General features: G+C 38.7%; 1 protein-coding gene across 2 annotated transcripts in view; it reads right to left on the reverse strand.

Annotated features, from left to right (window-relative positions):
- Positions 1 to 26,578, reverse strand: part of LOC139720717 (uncharacterized) — a 66,660-nt gene that overhangs the window by 32,594 nt on the left and 7,488 nt on the right. For both annotated transcript variants that reach the window (XM_071632071.1, XM_071632072.1), the window contains exons 2-4: positions 19,755 to 20,228; positions 12,908 to 13,035; positions 7,872 to 7,990 (exon numbers count right to left, since the gene is read on the reverse strand). In XM_071632071.1, the coding sequence (XP_071488172.1) occupies positions 7,872 to 7,990; positions 12,908 to 13,035; positions 19,755 to 19,929 (422 nt within the window). In that variant the 5' untranslated portion in view covers positions 19,930 to 20,228. The remainder of the gene's footprint in view (positions 1 to 7,871; positions 7,991 to 12,907; positions 13,036 to 19,754; positions 20,229 to 26,578) is intronic.

Genomic DNA, 26,578 nt, shown 5'->3' on the forward strand with positions numbered 1-26,578 from the left:
ATATTAAAGCAAGCATTAAAAAGGTGGTCATAATCATTTTCACATTGTTTGATACCAATGACAGGTTACGCATTGCTCTCTATGTGTTGTATACACTTATACACAATGTATACACAATTTCAAATTTCTCAATGCATCATATGTTTGTGTTTTTTCCCCCTCTAAGTATGTTATCAGACTAAACCTGCTCAATCAAGATTAGGAAAAAATTTATATGATTACGATTTAATCAATTTCATATGACAGTAAACAGAAGTAAATTATTGTTTAGCCACCTAAAAACAAATAAATACCAAACAAACCACAGTAATAACAACAAAACAGAACAACCCTGACTTGGTCTTTAACTCAGGCCTAATAGACACTGGACAGTCCACCTTGCTAGCGTGATTACATCTGAGAAACTGATACGGACAGTCATCAAGATTGGAATGGCCAAGACTTGACGAGGGTTAACACTATTCACTCAACATCCACCTATTACCATGGCACTCCCGTGTCTGGGAGCTGGGGAGGACATTTTAGCCTGGCTTTCAGACATTCCCAATTTCCATTACGGCATAATGCCCGGGCATGATGAATCTTAAAGGTGATTATCACTTCCCCTATCACCACGTTAATTTGAGCAAACACCACTCTTCTCATTGCAAATGCACCATACAGAATGTTGCACAGTCAGATGTCATGTTCATCCCATAAATTTTGCTTCACAGTGGTAAAATTGCAGTTTGTAAAGTCTGGGACCAAGACAAACATGGCTTTGGAAGTTCAGATGTTAAGTGTTGTTGCCAGAAAAACACTTTAAACAAATATCTAACTATTTTGCTGAATCATACTTATATCATAAGCATGACATAACAACTCATAAAGTCATCTTCTGCGCAGTATTTACTGCACACCACGTGGCATTTCCTGGATGGCCTTTGTTGGTTGGATACCTGGCAAGTGTCATCTTAACTACATGACCTTAATGTTCCCAGCACAATATCTCTCATTAGGCCTTCTGTTTCCTTTTTGTTTTCATGATGGAAAGTCCCGTAGCATTATACAAGGTATTTTTCTATGAAAACTGACTTCTAATAGATACATGCTGGACATGATATCTATCCACATACACGTGTATGTTTCAAGACAGGTAAAAAAAGAGGCAATGTATAAACTTCTGCAAGTACATTCAAAGAGAAGTATGTTTTGTGTACAGAGTAATTTTCATGCATATTACATCAAAGCATAAATGACCAAGACTATTCTCATGAGGTATTCCTTCTATGTTTAAACATGAAGAAAAAAACTTCCCCCAAAAAACCAAAACAAAAACCGATTGATCCCCCCAAAAGTAGTTTTGATTTTTCTTTCATATGGTCGATGAAAATATGCAAGTAGTCAATAGGTATTCTGCTGATTAAATTGTGGTTCATAAAGTATATAATCAATGTGACATTCTTACAAAGATATCTGGCTCATTATATCTATCTTCTTCAGATACATGAGCATACTGCATCCTACCTTTTCTAATATCACTATTCAAAATCAGTGCCTACATGTGCAAGCGTACACGTGTCTGAGAGTTATATCATCTGCAACATACAAGGTTTAGTGGACGATGGAAATGCCGTGACATCAATGTTGGAAAACTGCCATGGCAACTGATACCCTGGAAACACGCAAACTGCTCATATGCCACCCTCATCCTATTCCTAGGAAGAGACAAGAAAATATTATAAGAAGGAAGAAGAAGAAAAAAAAGGACAAGGTGACCAAGGTGGTACTTGGTTGCACGTAAACAACAGGGTATTTTTGGACTAGCAGAGCAAATGACATCAACTGTCAGAGAAGTAACAGGCAGAGTGGCCTAGAGGGCAGTGATTTAGTTTGATTTTTTAGTTTCTTCCTTCTTGCTTTTTCTTTTCTCTTAATAATGCTCATTTGGATTCGAACAAGGCCACACATTACGTGCTGTTTACAGTCTGTTCGCAGCTGGCCTAATCTGGTTTCATTTTATGGGTTCACAGTATTAAAAAGTGGACTGACACGCTACGGTAAATAGTAGCTCTGTCGATAAAAGTAAGATGAACATCCCGTACGAAACAAAATGAGCAGTAAACACAAAATGACACATGAAATTTGAATTACAAATGAGAATAAATCATTTCTCTCCTGAATTTCCACAAGTAGTATATGGATATCCAAGATGGGTGAGAGAAGACAGGCTCTGCCAATGAATGAATAATGGCAAATCTGAGCTTCTCGTTTTTCAGAGGTTTTACATTTCTTTTGTGTGCACGATGTTTGTCAGTACCGAGTGCTCACAAATGGCCCTGTGCATAAATTGGAAGTTCACCAGGAAATACATTTAGCATTTATCTTGGCATTTGCATGAAGATTTAATAGAGATGCAATCGAGCTATGAGAAAGCCATTTTAACTTTCACGGAGAAGGCAATTTGTAATGTATGTCAATCTACGTAACAGGCAAGCCATTAGGATACACTACCCTGTGAAAAGCATGAGCAGCTATTTTGAAGGTGGGACGGAACAGGGATTTTATGAGGGCGAATAAGAGGCAACAGCTGTCATGGCTATGCCTTTATCTAATTTATTTACACTGTAATTAACGTTCATCTGGTTAATTCATGAAAAGTTTCTGATTCATTCTCCACGCCTTCTTGTTTTCTTCCCCAAACAAACAAAGTTGTCTCTCCACTATCACACAGGTTCTTCTGCCTATTTCAGGCTAAACCTTCGCACGCTTGTGGCACAACAATCGCAGATATCGCTCGGATTGATGATATCGCACGGGCAGAATTAGACACGGCCAAGCAGATTTCATGGAGACGAGCTTTCTTCGCCAGTGCTCTGATGGAGTCTCCAGACTCGTGAGAGAGAGCCGTGCCTCCGAAAGGCCTATGACCTGCAGCCTCGACATTACCTGACCTATTTCTCAGTCTATTGCCATGTGACTCATCCACGGCGCATTGAAATGTTCGGCAGAGAGAGACGTCACGGCGCTCCCTCAGGAGAGGAAAAATATTCCGGGTAATTTACGTGATATTTGCCATTTGCTGGACCCACAAATGACTAATTCAGTGAAGTGTCTGCGTAGAGATGTTAAAATGTTTCCTCGAAATTGCAGATTTGAGAGTCTTCAAAAGAAGAACTCTAATATCGGAATACAAAGATCTCAACAACAAAGTGCATGTCTCCATCAGTGAATCTGACTATATCCAAGAAACCACAAATTACAGCTGTATAATGATATGATGGTTGGTGAAAGCATGGTTGATATGCACTGAAATTGTTCAGTCTACTGTATGTGTGTGTGGGGGGGCGGTCATCAGGGGGTAGGGGATGGTGAATGTCCCTCTGATGCACTTGTATTTAGTTATGAGTATAATACCACTTTCAACGATTCAGACTGAGTCGAAGTCCTGTCTAATCCTCTACCAATCTGAAAGAGAAATCATGCCTTGCTCATTTCAAGCAATTCTGCAAATTCCTCAAAGTATACAAGGGAGGACATAAACATTGTTATAAACTATTCATTCAAAAGTATTTCTTGTCACTGCAGGATAAAAATTGCAATACAAGGTATCTCTAATCATTATGAAGAAATGCAGAAATAGAATCAATGAATTAATCAATCAATCATCGTGACATCTACACATTTCTTCACTAACTTTAATACAAGATAGTAAAGGGGGGGGGGGATGCCAGTGAAAACTATACAATGTACTTCTTTTGACATCTTATTCTAATCACTCTCATCAGCATCATCATATATCTATCGCTCTCTTTTCCTTTCATCTCACGGGTTCTGAAGAGAATGTCTGTTATACACGACATAAGGGCACTGGGGACCCAACCCCTATCGCTGCTATCGGTTTCGCACAGATATGGAGATCAATGTTGGTCGGTCGGGGTGCATCCACTCTAGGACTAATTGCGCTATCCTACTGCGACCATTTGCACCATGCTCAGGGCAATCAGTCTACATCTATGGTTTGTATCTAAAACCAACACGTCAATTCTGCTGCCCTGTTGCCATGGCAATAGAGAGGGATGCATGTTAATTCTCACGGCCACAAAATCATTCCCTTTCAAAGGACTGCCAGCACCCGAGTCGACGGATATCAAGAGTTCCTTGGGAATATTCATACAGCGAGGACGATTAGGCCAGACAATGGTAGCATTGAAAAACAGAAAGGAAGATGCAATATGATTAAGTCAATTAGTCTCCACAATGGAGAAACAAGTCGGTTTGAACAAAACAAAAGATATTGCCACACTGCTATCATCATTAATATACCTTTCTTCCTCATCTACTTTTAAAAGCACACATCATGAAAACCCATTAATCCTATCCGCAGCTTTGGGAATCTTGCTGCTAAAAACACGACATGATTCCTTCCTCGACATTTCCACTTTGCTGGATGTTTTGAAGTTTGTTTTGTATTGTTTTTGGTCTGTTTGTTTGAATAGACGGATATGAGAATTCTTCCAGCCGAAATCTCTTTCAGCGTGCCTCGGAAATTTTTGCCCAGACTCTCTCGATGCAAAGAATAGTCATTATGGCCCATGGCAAATGTATACTCGATGATGGCAAGCAAACACCTTGTATTGTTCCTGCCTGGAGATTTGCCATTCTACTGCTAGTGATATGATGTACAACTACAAGACAAACAAGCCTCAAATACCTTTCTGCCATTAGAGACTAATTGGGGACTGACTGTGTAGATGTGAATTAAACAGGGCAATTAAAACCACAATTCTGTATGATAAAAATCAATGATATCACTGGAATAATGACAATGAAAATATACATCAGCACTAGGCAGGAAAAATAATGTTTTGGCTGGACATTACCCACAGGCACACAATGTTTTCATTGAGACTACATGTTCCATTATTTGTGTGCCCAACCATCACACTTGCGTCATTCCAAAATACAGCTCCCCACGGCCTCACGCTATCAACATAATTACCTAGCCATTCCAGCTCGATGGCATCTATAGGTAATGCACTTTGACCTAATTCTTTAAGAGCCCTGAAATTATCTCCTTGCGATCTGACAATAAGAGAGAAAGAGAGAGAGAGAAAAAAAAAAAAGCATAGCATTTTATGCTACACATACACATATTGGTGGATGACAAAGTGTAAACATATAATACATTCTGCTAGCTTACTAGCAGAAGGATGCTGAGTAGCAAGGAAGTAACATCCTTCTAGCTCTACACACGCTATGGGATGGATTTCCGACAAATACTGCTAATTTCCTGCCATTAGCCATAAACAGCTTTCTATTGCAAGCAGTTCTCGAGATGCTATACCACCTGATGTCTGTTTGCTTGTTGTTGTTTTTTTCATAGTTGTAGAAGGCTGAATGTATCTTGGCATCAGAGAATAATTATATCACATTTCTTGGCGATATTTTATATGGAGTAATATACACCGTTTCCAGGTTAATCCTACTCCTACATGACAGATGACATATCAACTTTAAGCATCTTAGAATCTCATTTTTTTAAAATCTTCTTACATGTATGTCTAAAACTTTCCATGCAGGAGTGATGAAAACCACATATAACTTTCCAAAACTGAATGTTATTGTCAGGCCAGTGAACTTTATATATGGGTATTTGCATGTCAGTGTTACTGGATATTCACCAGGTAACATGATCGATGGGGGGGGGGGGGGGGGGGGGGGGGGGGGTATCATAACATATCATTGCCAAGGACAGCTTCCTTGCCAGGATGTCAATGACATCAGTGCAAATGTGCTTAAAGTCACAATGTAGTTGTGAAACACAGTTGGCAACAACATATATTTCATAAAAAATTTGGCCCACAAAAATGTTAATCATTCTTTGCACAGTGCAGGTATCCCTTGCCACGAAAATAGTTTGAATCAGCACACTAAAGACAAGCAACACTGCTAAAGTTTCTGTTACAGCCTATTCTAGAGAGATTTAGAATATACCATCATACACAAAGATATGAAGGACATCACACTGTAGAGTGCCTAAAATTGGTTCTACAGAAAATATGAAAATTAAAATGATATCCTTTGATTATTGGAACAATTGTGCTAAACTTCTTTTTTTTTTCATATAAAATGCAACATGCATTGCAAGAAATCAGAGGATGACATCATAATAAAGGGGGAGGCGGGTTGTGTTCCAGTGCAAATCAAAATTGTGTGCGTTTCAGAAGTAAACAGCAGCCCTGCCTTCCTGGAAGGACTCAGAATAGCATTGCCATTTAATCTGCAGATGGTCACGGGCATAAGAATAGCATTGTATCGGCACTGCTGGAGATTTGAGAAAGACACAAGAAACAGTCACACTTGACTCAATCCTTTTCCTGTTAATGTTGTTTACAGTTTGGCTCTCTTTTGCTTCTATTTGATGAAAAACAAGTAATGTGAAAAGTTCAAAAAACTTGCATACTTATATTAACCTATGAAGATACCATGGATTTTCATTTAAAAAAAAAAGTCTTGCATAAATTATCAATTGAGATTAAAATTTCCAAAGTTAGGTTTCTTTAAAAATTCTGCATCTAATAAATTCACATATTTTCTTATGACTGTGCCCTTTGACACTTCCTGGTATGAAAATCATATAAAAAAACAAACAAAAACAGACTGGCATGTTTAGCAAATGTCGGCTGAAACAACCGACATAATGACTGACATGTCATACCATAAGAAAAGATATCTATCATTTAATTTCTTTCAGTTCTTCAAGGGCTTGGGATATTTTCCAACAGTACATGTTTCAGGGTTACAGTTATTACCATTGCATTACACTCTTTATGATGATTGATCTATTGTGATATCTGATATATCCATAAATAAATTATCTGTATGAAAAAAACGATGAACTAATGGATATATGCAAACTATGTTGTTCGATAAATGAAGTACGATAGCTTCTCGGGCATGACATGTATTCATGATACAAAACCTCTGTTATTTCTTTTTCATATTGACACATGGGGATTGAACAGAACCACATTTTACCCGTACAAGTAATCAGACAGTTACATAAAATTTTGCCCTGTACTACATTGCAAAGATGCCGACTACATTGTAGCCCCAGTCACTTATTTCTCCAAAATCTTCCCTAGCTGTTGGTAGGAGGGGTTGATAGTGACTTTATTTACTGTAGGTTGAATACAGTGGTTGGTATTATACTAGTACTTGTTAAAGACTACAGTCAGTAATCCTCTCTGACCAGAATCAAACCATTTCTCCTCCGCATCCCAAGTAATGACCCACACAAATCGAGAACTAATAAGTTTCGATGATGACTGATTCTATTCTTGAGTTTAGTTCCACTTAGGACTTACTTAAAGTCCATGATGGCTTTTTCATGGATGAATATCATCAAAACATCAAAAGAGGGACAGAAAGGGGAAATCACTAGGAGAATGCTCAATTGATTAAGTGTGGTGAGCAGATGCAAGAGTGAAGATTGACCATGCCAATGACTACTGACTCATGTCAATGACTATTGACTCCTCATGGTGTCATCCCTTATAATTAGTCAGTACACTGCACGCAATACACACACACATTCAAAACACACATACAAGCAATTAATTTGTTCTCATACATTCCAAATTCATTTGCTACACGTAGGTGAGGTCAACATTGTAAAGTCACCTCATCTTTTCACAGATGCCTTCGGGCATCTCAACACAAGATCTGGAGATATTTCTTATTTGAAACAAAGTATGCCTATTGTCGTCACACCTCTACATCATTGTCCCCTCTATTGTCTCTGCAACATTCTACCCCCTTGCATTCAAGGCACGCCCGCACGACTGTCACTGTCAGTTGATTTGTGTGTTGATACATAGCAGGCATACCTGGCGTTTGGGTCGAGGACGACTGAGAGGAGGAGCAACACTTCCAGGGAGATGATCTTGGCTCCAAGGCGACAAGCACAATACTCCAGGACCTGCTCCAGTCTGGCCAGAAGATTCACCTGCTCGAACCAGATGGATGGATCAAAAAGAGGTACAGGAGTCAGAGGATGATCAGTCAAATGGTAGAAGGTGGTGAGGAGGAGGAGGATGAGAACATAAGAGAGTATGGAGGAAAGGGGCAGTTCGTAAGAGAAAGGCAGAAACAGAGAGATGGTTGAGATAGAAGTTAGACAGGAACAAGGGGAAGGAAAAGGACAATGAATAGATAGGGAAAAGAGAGGCAGGGACAAAGGTAAGGAAGGGACAGGCAACAATCAGGGACAAAGGAAAGGAAGGGACACAGGACAGACAGGGACAAGGTGTCACAGGGACAAGAAGAGGAAGGGACAAAGGTAAAGAAGGGATGGGAGAGAAACAGGGACAAAGGAAAGGAAGGGACATAGGACAAACAGGGACAAGGTGTCACAGGGACAAGAAAAGGAAGGAACAAAGAGAGGCAGGGACAAAGGTAAAGAAGGGACAGGGATAGACAGGGACAAGGGGAGGCAGGGACAAGGAGGGGCAGGGACAAAGGTAAGGATGGGACAGGGGACAGACAGGGACAAGCAGAGGCAGGGGCAAAGGTGAAAAGGGGACAGGGATAGACAGGGACAAAGGGAGGCAGGGACAGGGATAAACAGAAACAAAAGGAGGCAGGGACAATGGTAAAAATAGGAACAGGGACAAGGGAACAGGGACAAGGGATGGCAGGGACAATGAGAGGCAGGGACAGAGGTGAGGACGGGACAGGGGACAGACATGGACAAGGGGAAGCAAGGACAAAGTTACAGGGACGGACATGGGACAGGCAGGGACAAAGGTAAGGAGGGAACAGAGACAAGGAGAGGCAGGGACAAAAGACAGGAAAATGGAAAAGGTGTCGGGACAAGGTGTGACATGAACAAGGGAAAGGAAGGGACAAGGTACAGACAAGGATAAGGAGAGGCATGGACAAAGGTAAGGAAGAGATGAGGGACAGATGGACAAGGCGTGGCAGGGACAAAGGTAGGGAAGGAATGGGAGCAGACAGGGACAAGGCATGGTAGGGACAAAGGTACAGTGGGGACAAGGGACAGACAGGAAGAAGGAGTGGCAGGGACAATGGTAAGGAAGGGACATGGGGCAAACAGGGATAGAAAAAGGCAGATAAAATAAAAGGAAAGGTCGAGGGGACACATGGACAAGATGTGACAGGGGAAAAAGAAAGGAGAGGATGCAAGGACAGACAATAATGGGACATTTTAAACAGGAACATAGGAATGAGCAGATATAGCAACAGTTGTAAAAGGTCAGAGTTACACGGACAAAAGAAATTGGAGTTATTGAAAGAAGGAATGGTAAAAGAGCAAGAACGAATTAAGTGGCAGAATGTTATAAAAGCAAGGGAACAGGCACAAATGAAAAGAAAAAAGGGAGAAGGCGGAAAAAAAGAAAGATAAGAAATGGTGAATCAAAATATTTCTTTTTTAATGACACAAAACATCCAGTGAATTTTAATAATATCATTGGGGGGGGGGGGGAGGCATTGATTGATCAGTGTTTGAATTTACTGACAGCATTTTGCAATGTCATACTATGCATCAGGTCATCAATATTGGTCATAAACTTTATACGATGGTGTTCAAACTTCAAATCTCATAACTTCTTCATTTCAGGAAGTCTGGTACAAAAATTGTCATGGTGCTGCCTGCACACGATGGGGCATGAGAGTGGGCGTGAGAGTGTTTATAAACATGCACATGAGCACATACAAGTGCACAGATATATATCGCTGTTGTTTTTTTCTACACTGATATGCTTGAGTGCACAAGGGGACATAGTCTGAAAATTCAACTGAAGTAGAAAAATGAAAAAGCAGGGGTCCATACAATTGTATGTCCAATGGCAGGATAAAAGAAACCCACCTACATGTACCTGCATATACATACAAAAGGGGGAGGGCGGGGGGTGGTGAAATAAATGTCAGGAAAAGAGTTAACATTTTTGACATGACATATAGGCACATGTCAGTGATAATGTATTGTGTATTAGATACTCAGCACCAACGTGCTCAATCAGGGGATAGATATCACTACAATAGTACTTGCCATGCCCTGTAAGATAACCTTCTACGTGTATAGCATGGGCATCAGTATCACTTAAACATACAACCATGTATCATATTCTCTTTTCTGTATGTCGGATAAGGCTTTTATGAAACAGAATTGTTCCTGGATGTGTGTTGATAAATACTTCTCTTCTTTGTACAGACATAATATCCTTCACATGTCGGCAGCTTAGTTGTAAATATTTATACAGTTTTTAAAACAATGAAATGTATTTTTCAGTCTTTTTTTATTTTTACATCTTTTTGTAAACACAGTGGATAAGCACCATGAACAAAATGATATGACTGGAAAGCTACATGTATGGGCTACAAAATGTTCATCAATATAAATGTACAGTAGTTTACGACAGAACATTTATTTCAACGACATTCATGACTCTCTCAACGTTTTCGTTAAATGCAATTCTGCTTGTACTCTCCACCATTAATTGCATTTATCACACTGCTCTCACATGCTACAAATTTTGCTTTACGCTAAACTATATAACTCCAGTAGTTGCCAACTTTTACTGTATTGCTACCCCAAGGGTTCATTTTTACTGTTACGTATTCTGCAAATGCAATGAATAGTGACATTTGCTTTCATTTGATATATAATGGGACAGTGAACCGAAGATTCACATAGCTCTTGCCTCACACTGTAAACTCTCTAAAATCCTTGTAAACCTCTATTTAATGTCAGCACAGTGTTGTGTATTGATACCATTTACAGAAATGTATCTTTGCCAATCACTCTTCTACGCTAAATTATCTGACTAAACAACCTTGACAGAGAACGGAAAAAGTCACGCAAAGTCATAAACGACCCATTAATACTGGGGCCTTCTCCTCATGATCTCATTTTACTATTTTCCCTCTCCACTTCTTTTGTCTCAACTATGTGATTCAGCAAGAGCTATTAAAGACGACAGCATCCACACACAGTCTCCACTCCCCACCCGACCTACATCCCTTTGGGCCATTCTAACTACAATTCAATTTGGCCTAACCCAAAACTGTCAAATTCTCAGCTTCAAAGAAAAACATTGATGTCATGAAAAATGTTGAGGGAAATCCTACACCACTCAGCAGGTCATGATCCCCCAGTGGCATTTGATGGCCTTTTTAAATACAGACAGCATTCTAGATATAAATGCACACAGGCGGTGAGATTTGCTATTGAATTCACTCTTGCAAATGGGACAGTTTTATCAGGAAGCAATGATATATCTACTTCCCCCCTTTTATGATCCAATTTCACTTTCAGAGTGATCATTAACCCCCTTTCTTGACAAAGATTAGGCAATTGTGTCTGATCTAGCCTGCAAATTTGTCACCAAAATTCTTCAGCCTTTCAGATACATGGAGGCTTCTGCTTTGCCTTCTGTGGAATATCAATGAGAGAAAGGACATTGAATATCACTAAAGTTAAAAGCCCCAATATGTAAACAAGACATTGTATTGAAATGACTACGAGATACAGGCTTTTATGAATATGTCTCGCTGTGTTGTCCATGGCGATCACATTACATTTCCTCATAAAATCTGTCTTTTTCTCTCACGGTTCGCTTGACAGCACGTAGCACATACAGGAAAGAAAAGGAAATTAAAGGAATGATTCCATATACACATTGCTACACTTGTTGATAGAAAAAAGTTGGTAGTTTAAAATGGTATGTATTTTTATAGAAACTGCTATCCCCAAATAAACTTTGGAAGACTCCACGACAGTTACTATACCTTTAAAAAAACCTTGTACGTTGTCAGAGCAACTTTTATTAGAAGGTTATTCTCCATTAAATCAAATAAAAAAGTCAACATTGGTAGCTTTATAAGTGAAGTAATGTAATAATAAATACAGACCCCCATATACAATACCAGACATATATGAAATTGTATATTCCCATCTACCTGTTCTGTTGCTTGATAGTTATAAATATGTAGTTCACTGTTACTTTATACTTGTTGCAGTTTGACATAAAAACAGCAAAAAGTATCTTTAACACATTTTCTTTGGCAGGTTCCTTCCTTCCTTCAGATTCTCAAATTGCAAGGCTGGCCAAAATGACTCATACAACAAAGCACAAGAAAATCAACTACACAAAGTTCAATGATTTCCTCCATGTTCATGTGCCAAGAAACAGGATGTTTTCAGAAAAAAGAAAAGAAAAGAAAAAGGATGGTACATACGTAGCCAGTGAATGAACATTAATTTCGTACAAGATGAAACACAGATTAGGTTAATAACCATGCATTATCATGAAAGAGCAGGGTTGGCAAGTAACCATTCCTTATGGAAGAAAAGCCTGGCTTTTCAGTCCCCTTTCCTATTTTCAACCATTCTCTACAAATGAATGAAAAACAGGGCCAGTCAAGGATAATAAAGCATTTTTGTTTTTTCCTACTCGCCTATGATTTCTAACTGATTCATGTGATAGCATTTAAGATGAAAATACTCAGTAGGAGGTATGTGACAATGATATTCTGACGGAGCTAAAATGAACGATAAAGTGTTGTGTGTTTGTGTGTGAATGCGTGTCTGCATGCTTTTGTTACAAGCCAATGACATCTTTCGGCAAAATACAAATACTAGTACACCAAGATAACCATCCAGAATTTGTTCGAATCAGATACCGAAAAGGAAGTCTTCATTGACAAGTTACATATTTAATATGTGATATCATTCTCAAGCATCAAAGAATGAATCTTATATGTATAATATGTCTTAAAACTTGATCTCCTCTGTTAAATGATGTTCCATGTCTCCTTTGACATATTTGTAGTATCTTTTGTTCTCCAACACTTCATTAGGATCTTGCTATTGAATCATATGCTACTACTTTTCTCATACCTCAATCTCTGTTTCTTCAGCACTATCCTTCTCCTGCTTGCCAAGCTCGGTCTCAAGACACACAATGGCCCGATACAGTACGTTGTCAACAGCCGCCTGCTGCTTGGCAACCGCATCCGTCTCGGCATCTTTACAAGGAGGCAGAAATGAAAAAAGCATGAAAGAAAAAGGCATCAAATAGACATCATGATGAATTATTGAGTGTTCAGGGTTCTGAACCTATGTGAAAAAAACCCACACACACCAATATGCCTAACTCAAATACTCATATTAACAGTACACTATTCATGAACAAAGCAGGCTAGCACATAGTATGAGCGTTTGCCATATGATTTGATACAAGTTTACATGGCTCGACACTAACTTTTTCTTTTGGTGGCCCAACAATGAAATTTGGTGGTAATGTTGAGCCTTGCTTACAACTTGTACATGAGAGCATGAATGATTCACTGCTAGACTACAAACTTTGCAACATCTACCTGTAGGATAATAATATACAAAATGGGCAACATACAGTGATTTGTGTCTATCTACAGTGCACAGTGGTTACAATGTACCGGTACCTCATTATATCTAATGATATTTAGTAGTCCCATCAATACATATTTTTGTGTTTGTGCACAGAGGGATACCAGTGTGAAGAACATTTGTTGGCAATAACAATCTTTTGAAATAGAATAACCCTACCTCTGTGTGACTATGAATAGCATAGGGACCTTTTACTGTTGCACATATGTACATTAACAGTGAAATCATGTCTCCACTGGCACGACGCTCCATAGTGATCTGTGGAGCCCATAGTACACCCTGACCCATGACGTGTAATGAGGTAACGGTCTGTGGACATCGATCTACATGATGCCATGCAACCGACATGGCATATTATATAAATTAATATTTAAAAAAATTCAGCAAGTGTGCAACAAAATTCAGTAAACATTTCTATGTTCTGTATACATGTACACTTTGAATGACTAAATCCCATAGAGATATAAAGAAATAGCTGACCAAATACATGAGTGAATGAAAACATGTTTTATGTTCATCAAGGTCTCACAGCAATATCCTACTATCCTATTCAAGACAGGGTATTTCAGCACATTGATATGAAACTGATATCAAAGTTGTCCTTTAAAGATGTCTCAACAGTCCCCCCCCCCCCCCAATATAAAAACAACAACCTTGAACCAAACACACCAAAAAAACAAAAACAAAATTGATTGTCTGGTTTTCTCCACTGCTGGCTGGGACAGGATTCCGTTGAATGTGTACCGGGACGACTTGGGCTACGTGAGAGAAGTCAATGTCAAGAAGCCAGAGTCCCTGACAAATCAATCCATACGGTAAACACCGCTCCTTTCAACCGCAACCACCACCGCGGAGAGTACATCCTGATTACTGACGCCAGCCACATTTTGCTTCATAAACATCACTACATTACTCCTCGTCTCTCACTCGTTGTCTTCAGTTCCTTCTCTTAGCATCTGGTTTTCCCCTTTTTGCTTTTCTTCGCCGTACTATACATCCCTTTCTTCACCGTACTATACATCCCTTTCACAATCTCGACTCCTTCTCCTTGTACTCTTTCCAGCAGTGTGCTATGGTACCTTCCTCTTTCTGGCACTGTTTGATTGTATGAATAAAATCAATCATGTTCATACACAGGTTATTGTCATAACCTTCCTTACCCTCACTTGCTTTTATGCCTCCATATCTGCTTCCATTTCTACATATATATAGCATGGCATGTCTTTTGCTACAAATCCTGAAGTGTATCATGTGGGTTTGTTAAATACATTGATGACTCACACGATATGTGATTGATAGCATCCCATACACACAATGAATATGTACAGTCGTGAATGCATCTCCACAGAATCATTGCTCCATGCTAAAACTCTTATAATACAATTGTACCTCACAATTTAAACTGTATGGTACTTTACAGGGGAGCTGATGCGATATCTCATGTAAAATTATGTGAAACTTTAAACACGATTTTTGACCTGCAGCTATTTCCTAACAAAATACAAAATTTAGCTGAACATGTAATATATTGTATCACTGTAAACATATGTTTGAAAAACAAGTTGTCCTAGAAACCCTCAAATTTTTTTGCCAGCACTCTTTTTCAACACGAAATAAATGTAGGTTTAAACAACTGATTTTTATGATTTGGATAAATCTTGAGTGAAAGTGAAAGTGTTCACAGAATTTCCTCTCAATTTCTCCAAAGATATTAGAAGGCATGTTTAAGTAATCCTGACTTTGGAGCATCTGATTTACAAGGCTACATTATTGACAAAAGAAGGGGAATGTGTGCTCGCAGCGATGACAACGCCAGCGTGGTGGTGGTGCCGCTGGCCCAGTGGGGGCGCAATGTACATTGTAAGCCTACAAGTTACATTTTTCTGACAGGCATGTTTGCAAGTAAAAGCACTCACTTTCAGCCATCATAAACCATTCCCCCAATTGTAACTCTAAACATACAGTAATTTGCTCTGAGAATTACAGTACTAGGCTTAATACTATTTAAATTTTAACGTCAAAAGTTTGAAATTTGGGGCATTGAGAAGCCTACTGTAGTACAAAATATGATATTTATAATAGATTAATAAAAAATAAAGATTTTGCAAAATAAAGTGCAAAGTGCACCCAGTATTTTAGGCAATATGAGCTTTCTTTAATTCAAAACTGTCATCTAAAACATATCATCAATCTTGTAAAATTGTACATTGTAAGTACATTTCTTGGAAACAAAGTTTTGTGTATCCCACTTCTATTCAACCAGACGTAGAAACCAGCATGCAATTTTCCTTTTTCATCGCTAACACATTGTTGTAGATAAGCTATTGCTCGTACAATTGTGTACACACAACCTCAATAGCTCAATGCCGTTATCCAACAAAATAATGTACAAATTCCTTTGATGATTAGTCCAATTACACATACATATCAGCACTTTGGCAAACTACATTTCTCTTCATGCACAATATAGTGTACAACAGTAAATTATCAATCCCAAAGTTCTATCTGTGCCACTTTCGAACCAATTATATACAATATTGTGGTAGCGTCATTGCTTTAGAGTCTAATCTATTTAAACACATCTTCAAAACTGTACGTTCACACTGTTTAAGATGCTGAACAATCAGTACTTCGTATTAAGCAAATTTGTACACACTCATATGCAGATAAGAGCAAATCCAAAAAAAAAAAATAATGGAACATTGAAAGCAGTCCAACAAAAAAACTTGATGTGTTCAATGGAAGAGGGGTTCTGAGCTTTTGCAACAGTAAACAATTCACTATTGTCAACCAGACTGTTACTGAAAACAATCACTACAGCACTGCCGTCTTGCTCATGTCCAATGTACAGAAGCTAGTTGGCACTATCTAGACAGCAAGCCTTCCATGATATGCTGACAAACATGCTTCCTTCAGAGTAAATCACAGATAATCAAAAAATGCGTCTTGCACATCTACAACCAAAGGCACACATCTGTACCAAGTTTCATGGAAATTGGGCAAAAACTGAGGAAGTAGTTTGCAACACAAAATTTTCCATCATTTTGGCTCATAATATGTGAGCTGTTACCATGGCAACATACTTTTTGTCACTGTCAAGAAATGTGTCATGCTGACCTATATCCTAAGACAAACATTCAATATGAATTCCATGAGAATTGGAAGAACACTGATGAAGCAGTTTTGCCATGAAGCATTTTGCCCTATATTTTACCAATAACATGCCGTTACCATGGCAACGCACTTTTTGCCACTGCGGAAATATGTGTCTTGCACATTAACATATTCAGATGAACATCTGTATCTAATTTCATAAAAATTGATCAAAAACTGTGTGAGGAGTTCGCGACGCAAGATTTGTACCCATTTTTGCCCATAATATGCCGTTACCATGGCAACGTACTTTTGGGTACTGTCAAAAAATATGTCTTGAATCATGGACACTGAGGAACATGTGCAATCAGTGTTTCTCCTTCACAATCGACATGACATACATTGTATTTGATCTGAATGCGGCAAACTACCAAATCCTGAAGATTCCTCAACAAACTGTATATTCTGGGAGGCGTTTCATCAACGTTTGTCAGCGCTGACAACTTGAATCACCATAGTAACAGTCAGTGACCAGAGCATCTCAGCTAATCAAAACCAAGGTTTTGCTGAAATTGTCAGCGCTGACAGTTGTCAGCACTGACAAACCTTGATGAAACACCCCCCCCCCCCCCAGGTGTGAGTTTCTCCAGTTTGTCTCCCTCTACAAATTAAATTTGTTAATTTGTACATTCCTCGAATATGAAAATTGTAATAGGGGCATTTCACACTATAGTATGTGATGTTGTCATCACAAAGGGCTATCATTTTATTTTTTCATTATCTGATTGTACCATATGGAGGAATGTACGTACAAGTAGTACCCTGGGATGATACATTGTACACGTATTGTACCTATTATTCCCTCTATGAAAGGGACCGGTAAATCATACATAGTACACTGTACGATATTATGAAGCCAAACCAGGGTCCTGTTTCATAAAACTTGTTATCAGTGACAACTGCCAAATTTCTGAGACAAATTTGCTCTTTAGTAGACAGACGCAAAGGATTTCAGTAGCTTATAACAACTATGACAACTTGTCACTGATAACAAGTTTAATGAAACAGGGCCCAGGTAACTCATTTCTATCTTGCCTGACTGGGTGCACCTGAATCATTCTTCTTTTCCTTAAAATACAGGCATAAAGTGTACACCACATTTTAAATTTCAAGTAATGATTTCACAGCATCTCTGTTGATGGATCTTGATGTACAAATACAGCACTGAAATGCAAATAAAATGCAAGAATATCACATTTGACATGCATTACATTGCTGATTCATATCACAAAATGAACTGATCCATCCACACCTAGTAACATATTATACTCTTCACAGTCTTAATCATTGTGATGGAATACAGTACTTAACATAGTCCATGACTCATCTCACAGTGAAATATCCACTTTGAGGGCTGAGCCTATCCATACTCATGACGATACAAGGGGGAAAAAAGTCTGTGTGATCTTCACTAAGCCTGAATGCATCCCAGCGCTGGTATTTACACTGTATTATCATCACTGACAATGTGCAGTGATGTTGACCCTAATCCATAACGTATTCATTCATTCTCTTCTTTAAAAGCATGTAGGGCATCACATAAGATTATAAAATGCATTTCTTTGATTAATAGTGGCCCATATGGGCATGAGTGCAAGCACGGACTCCTTACTTTTAAAAGAAAGTGGGTTTTTTTAAATACTTTACTTAGTACCAATGGTAGAATGCAGGGGTTGCACTTAACTTTTTTTAAAAACTAGCCATGCGGACTACTTACAATCAATTTTGACACTGAAGCAATATTTTGGCTAGCCAGACGGACTAGTAACTTCAGAATTTTACGATTTTTAGCTAGTCCGACGAGATTTCAGGTGGCCAATGGCCAGCGGACCATTGCCAATTTTGAACCCTGGAAAGCCATTCTTACTTGCTCAGGGAAAGGAACAAATTGGTGTGCAGCACCCTGAAATAAAAGAACTTACAGTGTACCAATACTACATTTTGTATGCAATCGCGTGTGCTCTGTATATTTTACCTGAGTGCACAACCACAGAATGCTAGGAGATGGGGTGTTTAGTTCCACAACCCAGTTCAATATATATAATTAAAGGCACTTTACACTTTACCGGGTACTTAACTCTGCATGCCCAAACTAATTCTTTGTCCACTTTCAACTGCACTGGAATTCCCATTTTTGCGTAACCATTTCCCATATATTTCCCCTAATGCCTCCCCCCCCCCCCCCCCCCCCCCCCCCCCCCATCTACTTTGCTTGGTCTCTCATCCCATTAGAAGATCAAGTAATACTGCCGGGTCTAAGAATTCCTTCTTTATGTTCACCTCTACCACGTAAATGCCCCATATAGAAGCACAATGTGACATTGCACTAACTGCTTGTGTTCCATCTGCATTAGCTTGGCATTACAAACTAAAGAGACGCCTTCGGAGACACAGTAACCGTGTGGGCGGAAACGTTCCATTTATAGGGGACTGTAATTTACGGAAGAAGCCCTAATGCCCAAGCACTTCAAACTTCATCAAACTTCATTTCGTCTGAATAGGTCATTGTTTTGGTTGCATAGATGATGTTTAAAGTTTGAGATACATCTCCCTGTTTGATTTCTCTCAGTTCAGATGTTTTCTGAGTACCTTTTTCTTTTGAAAACATGATTGCTGTTGCCTTAATAAGAGGATTCACCTCTTTGGCACATCAATATGGCATATGTTTGGCTAGTCATAATTGTGTTTTTTTTTTTTTTTGGCGAATTGCGGGACTTCTGGACAATTTCGTGAGTGGTGAAATTCACACATGCATTCACACAGTCAGCCTATAAGACTAAGGCTCTGTACTTTCTTGCACCTTGTTTGTGTACTTTGCATTGTGTACCAGTACATGCACATTAATATGCACATTGTATTCATGTTGGGGTCAGAGTTGAAATTTTCATGTGTTGTTAAATCCGCAAAGTGCACCCGACTTGCAAAATTTGTGAAAACAAAACCCCCGCAAAATATATGGCCTATAATACAGTGAACTAGAATTATCACCGACAGTGATTTAAGTTTCCAGCTAAATCTACAGTTGACACAGGGCACTTGCATTCATTCTGACATGCTGGCTAACTGCTGACAAAAAGGGGGAATTCGATGTGCTTTTTGTAGAAGGGCAGGAGAGGTTCCTAGACACCAATATATCCGAGACCCGGGAGTCAAACCTCCTACTCACCTCCGTCGCTCTGGCAGTCTGTCTTGAGCACGGTCGAGAGGAGCGTCTCCACTTCTCCCCCGGTCTGGGTCAGGCGACTGCCGACCGATGTCGGCGATGACGACCATCTCTCTGCATCCAGGATGCCGTCCAGTCTGTTCACAGATTCGTCCACCTTGGCGTCCATGATTGACATCAGCCTGCGATTGTCTGGATGTATATCTCCAAATACGAGCCAGATGGTGATGACACAGGAAAAGAAAAGCAGCAGCTGAGATAGAGTAGTTGCAAGAGAACGTGATGAAAAGCACCAATGGACAATTATGTGTCACAAGCACAAAGCAGTTTCCTCAGTTTTTGTCTTCCTTGCTTCACAGAAAGGCAAACCTTGAGAGGATGTCACGCTGCAAAAGGCACAAGTCGAAGCGTCTACTCATAGACCTTCGTGGTGAAGACAAAGACACTCATCTTCATCGCTTGTTTGTTTCAGATGTCCTGTGAGGAAAGCAAAGAAAATGAAATATAAACACGACATGAGTATCACAAATTGATAATGAAAGTGTATCATTCAACAATCATTTCCAAACAACGAAATCTGCCACAGGCAATGAAACAGTTTACCCAGTTTAAGTGCAAGTTGCTGATCCATTTTCTTATTTCAGATGGTAAACAGCACAGCAACCTTGTAATACTTTACTTTGCCAAAATTGATCTCTCAATCATCCTAATCAAACACTACACAAAGATACTGTACAGTATTTGATGACAATAAGTTGCAATAAAACTGATGATCACAAGGGTAATTTCATGCTTTAAAGTCTATCCAAATATCATGATACCTAAATAATTGAATTTCGGTTGACTTTTTCACACATTTTTCAAATCATGCCAACAGATTTGGATATGTGACTTTAATCTTCAGTTCTAACCTTACTCCTGATGCCTGCCACAATTGACTACCGATAAACTGTGTTTTCATTGCTTCTCTTTCAACTAAACCTGATGGAAATCAATTACTTCTTGAAGCATCATCTATTGACCGATTCGGGTTCGTTGAGGGCAGCAGACATTTTACGGCACAGGGCGCAGCCATAGTGGGTGTATCGGTGTGTATCAGCCGACCCCCCCTGCTCTCCCCCACCCCCGGGCAACATGTTTATCACGCACTTGTAACAAAGGTTCGTGCACTAGCAAGCATTCGCGCACTCAGTACGAGACGCCCATTGGCTAAAGCAGTTTTGCATTCTGCGCGCGTGCTAATGTAGGGAGAGGGGTGGGGGAGTGCGGAGGGGGGGTCGGATGATACACCCAGTATGGCGCTGCCCATGCCAAAAATACACGTAGCGCATCACAGAATCGGTCAATATACAGCGTGAACGGTGATGATTTTGGCCCATGTCATATGCCTTTGATCCCAAATCTCCTTCATTTATAGATGATTGTGCCACACACACTCCCACACAGTATTCAATCGCGCTCCATTCTCCAGTTCTTGTGATGACAAGAAACAATTAGACAAACTATGCTTTCAGATGGAAACAAATGGACAACCCAAGAATACACAATATGTCTCTTACAACAACATGTGACAGTGACACTAAAAGAGAAAGCTACCATCACAGCCGTGTCTTTGATGGATGTCCTGAAGTGTCAAAACAAATTGGACCTTCGAAACCCATCCTTGAATTTGATTTTACTCTAAGAATTCAGCGTACGTGTAGGTGTATTCCACTGTTTTGATCCACACAGGAACAGCGAAAAGCAAACCTCTCCAAGTCCACAGAGCAATAGGAATAGTAATATATTCAGATGTCTTGAGGAAAAATAAAATCATACTGTGAGCTGGTACCCCTTCGTACACATAGGTATCCGTGTCAACAGCATGAATCAAGGCCAATTCTTTATATATGCTCAGAACTTTTGAGCAGCAGGTTAAAAGCTCAACTATGCAGCTGGCATGTGTTTGTTTGCCCTGGTGTGCGCGTGTCCCGATGGCTGGCTAGCCAACCGTGATGTGTTCTTCATTCATTCAAATGGTTCTGTCGTCATCCTTCCTCTGAGGGAAATCAAACTCCCGATTTCTTGGAATGTCAGTCGGATGCTGGAAAGCCCATCTCCCCCTGCGTGGAACTGAAAACTCCGCCTGATGGGAGACAGGCCACAAAATGAATTCGGATTCTTGAAATCCATTACCCATGGCCATGCACGTAGTACATACAGGTTTGTTTTGTTTTTGTTGTTCTCAAATTGCAATACACTCTGTTTCCAGATGTTCATAACAGTTGAATTGTAGTTCACTCTGAAATAGCAGTGGAGTGCATGTCCATGATTGGTAAATTTTTTCCCCCAAACTTTGCATTCTCTATGGGCGAACTATCTGAAGGATTACAAGTATAAAGCAGTTTTCCTACTACTAGAAGAAATCATTTTGGGACAAGAATAAAAATCAACATATTGCTGCACGCCAGTGACCCCAGTGCCTTATCTAACTATTCCATTGTTTGGGATGATGGATTTTTGAACCACACTTGCATTAGTACATGGGGAGAATTTGGTTTTATTTTCCATTTTGGAGTAATCACTTTTGAGAATGTCGCAAATTAGTGTGGGGAAAAAACAGATAATCAGAAACATTGAATGAATCACAGTGAAAACAATCATCTGTGATCATTGAGTTAAAAAAGAAAACAGTGACTGCTGGCAAGTTGCTGAATATGGCATTCTTAAAGGGCAACTTGAATGGTTCTCTTGTTGAATGCAGTGAGTAAACTTCTTGTTTGTCTTACAAGTATCAAAAACTATTGTTTCTCTAATACATCTTTATTAAAAAATTCTGCTTTAGGATATGGTAGTGTAATTAAGGATATCATTCAGCGCAAAGTTTTGTTGGGTTTATTTTGTGTTTCTTTGGGTGATGCAGTGCATGCACTTTTCTAATGTCTATGAAAGCAATATCACAGGGTGCGTGATTGTAATCATAAACTGAATATTTCAAGGTACATACATTGTATCTATGTACTACAGTAGCTACAGCATGTTATACAATGCCTTGCATTCAGACTGCAAAGCCCTTTAATACCTATTTCATCATTCTGATTCTGCTATAACATAGGGCCCTTCTGTCCAACTACAATTCTGTACATACAGTGGGTAATAGAGTTTTGCCATGTTCTTTCAGATTTGTAGTTTTATTGTATGTGATACCTCCTTGATGACACATACATATAATCTTTTATATGGTACATTAAAATATATTCCAAAAACACTTATGAACATGCAACAGCCAAGCACATTTGATGTGGTTTTCATCTTTAAGACAATGGGGATATGCCCCCAACCTTTGAACTGCTCTGACCCACGACAATTAAAACTACAATGTACAGCTGTAGCTCCACAAGCCTTATTGTGCACACCATTGTCACAGCTGGCTATATAGACTCATGCAATGGCCCCTCTCTTTCCATGAACTTATGAAACCACTGTGACATCACACGCCCAAAATGTATGTGCAGGTGTATGAGGGCTGTGATATAGCAGGAACTGCATTCAATAAATGCGCAATATGTACGGTCAGGCTTCTTTCCTGCAGAATGATTTTTTTTTTTTTTTTTTTTTTTTTTACATGGACAGCTTCACAGAACCTTGAAACGCAATTCAGTTTCGTCCCTTCTTGTTGCGCATGAGAATCGGCGCCGGGCATTGGTATCACTATCTACATAGAAAGGTCAGAATGTAATCTAATTTTGCTGTAATTTACAGCATACCCCCAAGAGCAATGCCTACCACTCCCAAAATATGGACGGTAAAAATAGTCCCCCTCCCACAGAGCAATTGATAAAACATTCTATCTCTCTTGCATTACTCACTGGTAGGCCTTTAAGAGAACTGTCATACCATCCTGCTATAAAGCACTTTTATATCGTACTTTACACACTCAGTGCATAGTATGATGTATTGCAGCACAGATAATGAAATTGAAAAATGGCTTGAAACTCGGGGGCCGCAAGAAAGACATGCATGAACATTTGGAGATAATCTCCACATGATGTAAAGACTTTAAAAGCTCTTGCATAATACCGATACAGCATTCTCTCCTTTTAGCTGGTATTAATTATACCAATTAATTGGCACTTCGTTAACTGTATGATTGGAGAGATGACAATAGTTTAAATGTAAGCACTAAACCCTCACAACTGAAAGTCCTTTGGTTGAAGAATTAAAGCAAGAACCTCTCATATTATAGCTAGTTTTTGTATACTCCCATTCAAACAGTAAAAAAAGTTTTTAAAAATAGTTTAAATCACTAAAATGGAACTCCGACCTTTCTGGTAAATAGTATTACACAATAAAAAAGTTGACACAGTTCATGGTTTTGTGTTCAATTTGCAAATGGCATTTTACAGCATCATGTTTATGTACCATCAGTGAAAGATGAAATTATTGATCCACTTAACTCGGTGGTGCCTCATTGAATGGATTATTTCATCCTTCACCTCATGAAATATTCTGTCCATTGCACTCATGAACATTCATATAAATGTACTATTTATTGCACCTTGACCAATCAGAATCAAGGATTCATCAAATGAGGTAGGATATGATATATTTGATATTCTTCAAATTTCCAAATTCGCCAGTAACTTTTCACCTTCATGAATTCCCTTACTTTTCAACACACACACACATACACACACACACACACATACACACACACACACACACATACACACACACACACACACACACACACACACACACACACACACACAGAAGAGGGGATGGCTAGACAGACATCTCATTACCATACCTCATAGTAATCAGTACACACAATATTAATGTACAATGTACATGGTGGAGGCATAAAAATCAATCAAAGCTATTAATGTACTTCGGGCCAAACAGAAAACTGTAAAGTGATTTCTGAACTTTGCAGGTGGGGGGTTGTTGTGTCTATGGATTAACTGTTGACATTGTTGATAATTAGAGAAAGAAAGTCTTTACATTACATACATGTACCTGGTAATCATGAAAATCATTACTGATCCAGAGAAAATCAATAAAGACCTATCACAAACATCCATTACAAATAATCTTCATTGTACCTGTGTCTTTAATAAGCAAATAATACACTTTGTACTAGTACAGTATATTTTTGTTTATAAAAAAAGGAAAACAGCAATATCCTTGCACTCATTACGAAGTGCATGAACAGTGTACAGCAGTTACACATGTACTCTAACAATAAAGAAACATTCAGGTCTATTCATATCTAAAAAGGTCCAAAGTAGACTAATGTTTGAACTAGTTCCATTGTCTATAATATCTGGTGTTTGTTGGAGCTGTCTTTCTTGACCCCCCCCCCCCCAAAAAAAAAAAAAAAAAAATAAAATAAAATAAAAATAAAATAAAATAAAAATAAATAGATAAAAGAGAAAAAAAAGTGTAATATGGATGCATGCAGAGACATGATTACAACAACAAAAAAAAAGATGCACATACACATGTAGCACAACCTGCATAAAAGCAGCAGGTTAAAGTATGCTACAGATTTTATTTGTTTGATTCCCGCAGACAATAAATTCTGCAGCATGAATCCAAGAATGCTTCATTTTAATTATACAGTGAATACATACATGTACTGTTCATTGGCGTAGCATTTAATGCACATTATTGCAATTATATTCATAATTTGTATTCCTGCAATGTCATAAAGGAGTTCTTAAAGGACAAGTCGACCTTCATATACATAAGGATTGAGAGAATGCAGCAATATTAGTAGAACACATTAGTGAAAGTTTGAGGAAAATTGGACAATCCGTTCAAAAGTTACGAATATTTTAAAGGGTGTGTCCAGTTCTGGTCGAGGTGAAGATTTAGCTTTTAACGTTTTGTGAGATATTCAGAAACCACTCTATGAGATGTCAAAGAGCATGCAGTTCTACGGGGTATCAAAAGTTTATTCGATGAAAATCGGTTTTGAAATGGCTGAGATGTCCAAAAACAAGGTGAAACAAAGAGATACTAATAAAGTTGGGGCATGTCGCCTTTTATTATTAGCACTTTTTGGGATATCTCAGCCATTTGAAAACCTATTTTCATCAAATAAAAGTTGAATCCTTCTTAAAATTACATGCTCTTTCATATTTCATAAGAGGTTTTTTATTATCTCACTTTGGAATGTTCAAAACATGAATCCCTACCTCAACCAGTACTGTACAGTCCCTTTAAGTATCTGCGCAGTCACTGCTGGAAGAGAAGACTACTACAGTGTATGATGTCACATGTGTACAACTATATAAGGAAAATAAAAAGAGAATTTCACAAAACTTTACTTTTTTAATAAAGTGCACATTTCTTCGACTTGCTACTGACGTATGTTAAGGGTAATATTATTCCCCCTGCCTTCTGAAAGAGAGAAGTCGAGTGTTCTTTTGTTATGCGAGAAAAATGGAAATATGTTGAATTTTCTTTATTCTTTCTTTATCGTTGTACTCATGTGACATCACAAGCTATAGTAGTCTTTTCATCCAGCCGTGACTGAGCAGAAACTTCAAAAATTCATAACTTTTAAACGGATTGTCCGATTTTGCTCAAACTGTTACTTATTTGTTCTACTAATATTGCTGCATTCACTCAACCCACATGTCTATGAAGGTGAACTTGTCCTTTAAAGTTCACATAAAAAACAAGAGTCTCTTTGTTACTTTACTACGTTCTTTTATTTACTTGTTCTTATTGTTACTTTATTACGTTCTTTTTTTACTTGTTCGTATTACTGTACATGGTGGGTGTGCTGTGATATATATGCATTATCTTATACAATGTACAGTTTGCACATGCACATT

The sequence above is a fragment of the Diadema antillarum genome, unplaced genomic scaffold, assembly GCF_040938485.1.
Source record: "Diadema antillarum isolate AM-2024a unplaced genomic scaffold, OU_Dant_1.0 scf00000132, whole genome shotgun sequence".
Taxonomy (NCBI): Eukaryota; Metazoa; Echinodermata; class Echinoidea; order Diadematoida; family Diadematidae; genus Diadema; species Diadema antillarum.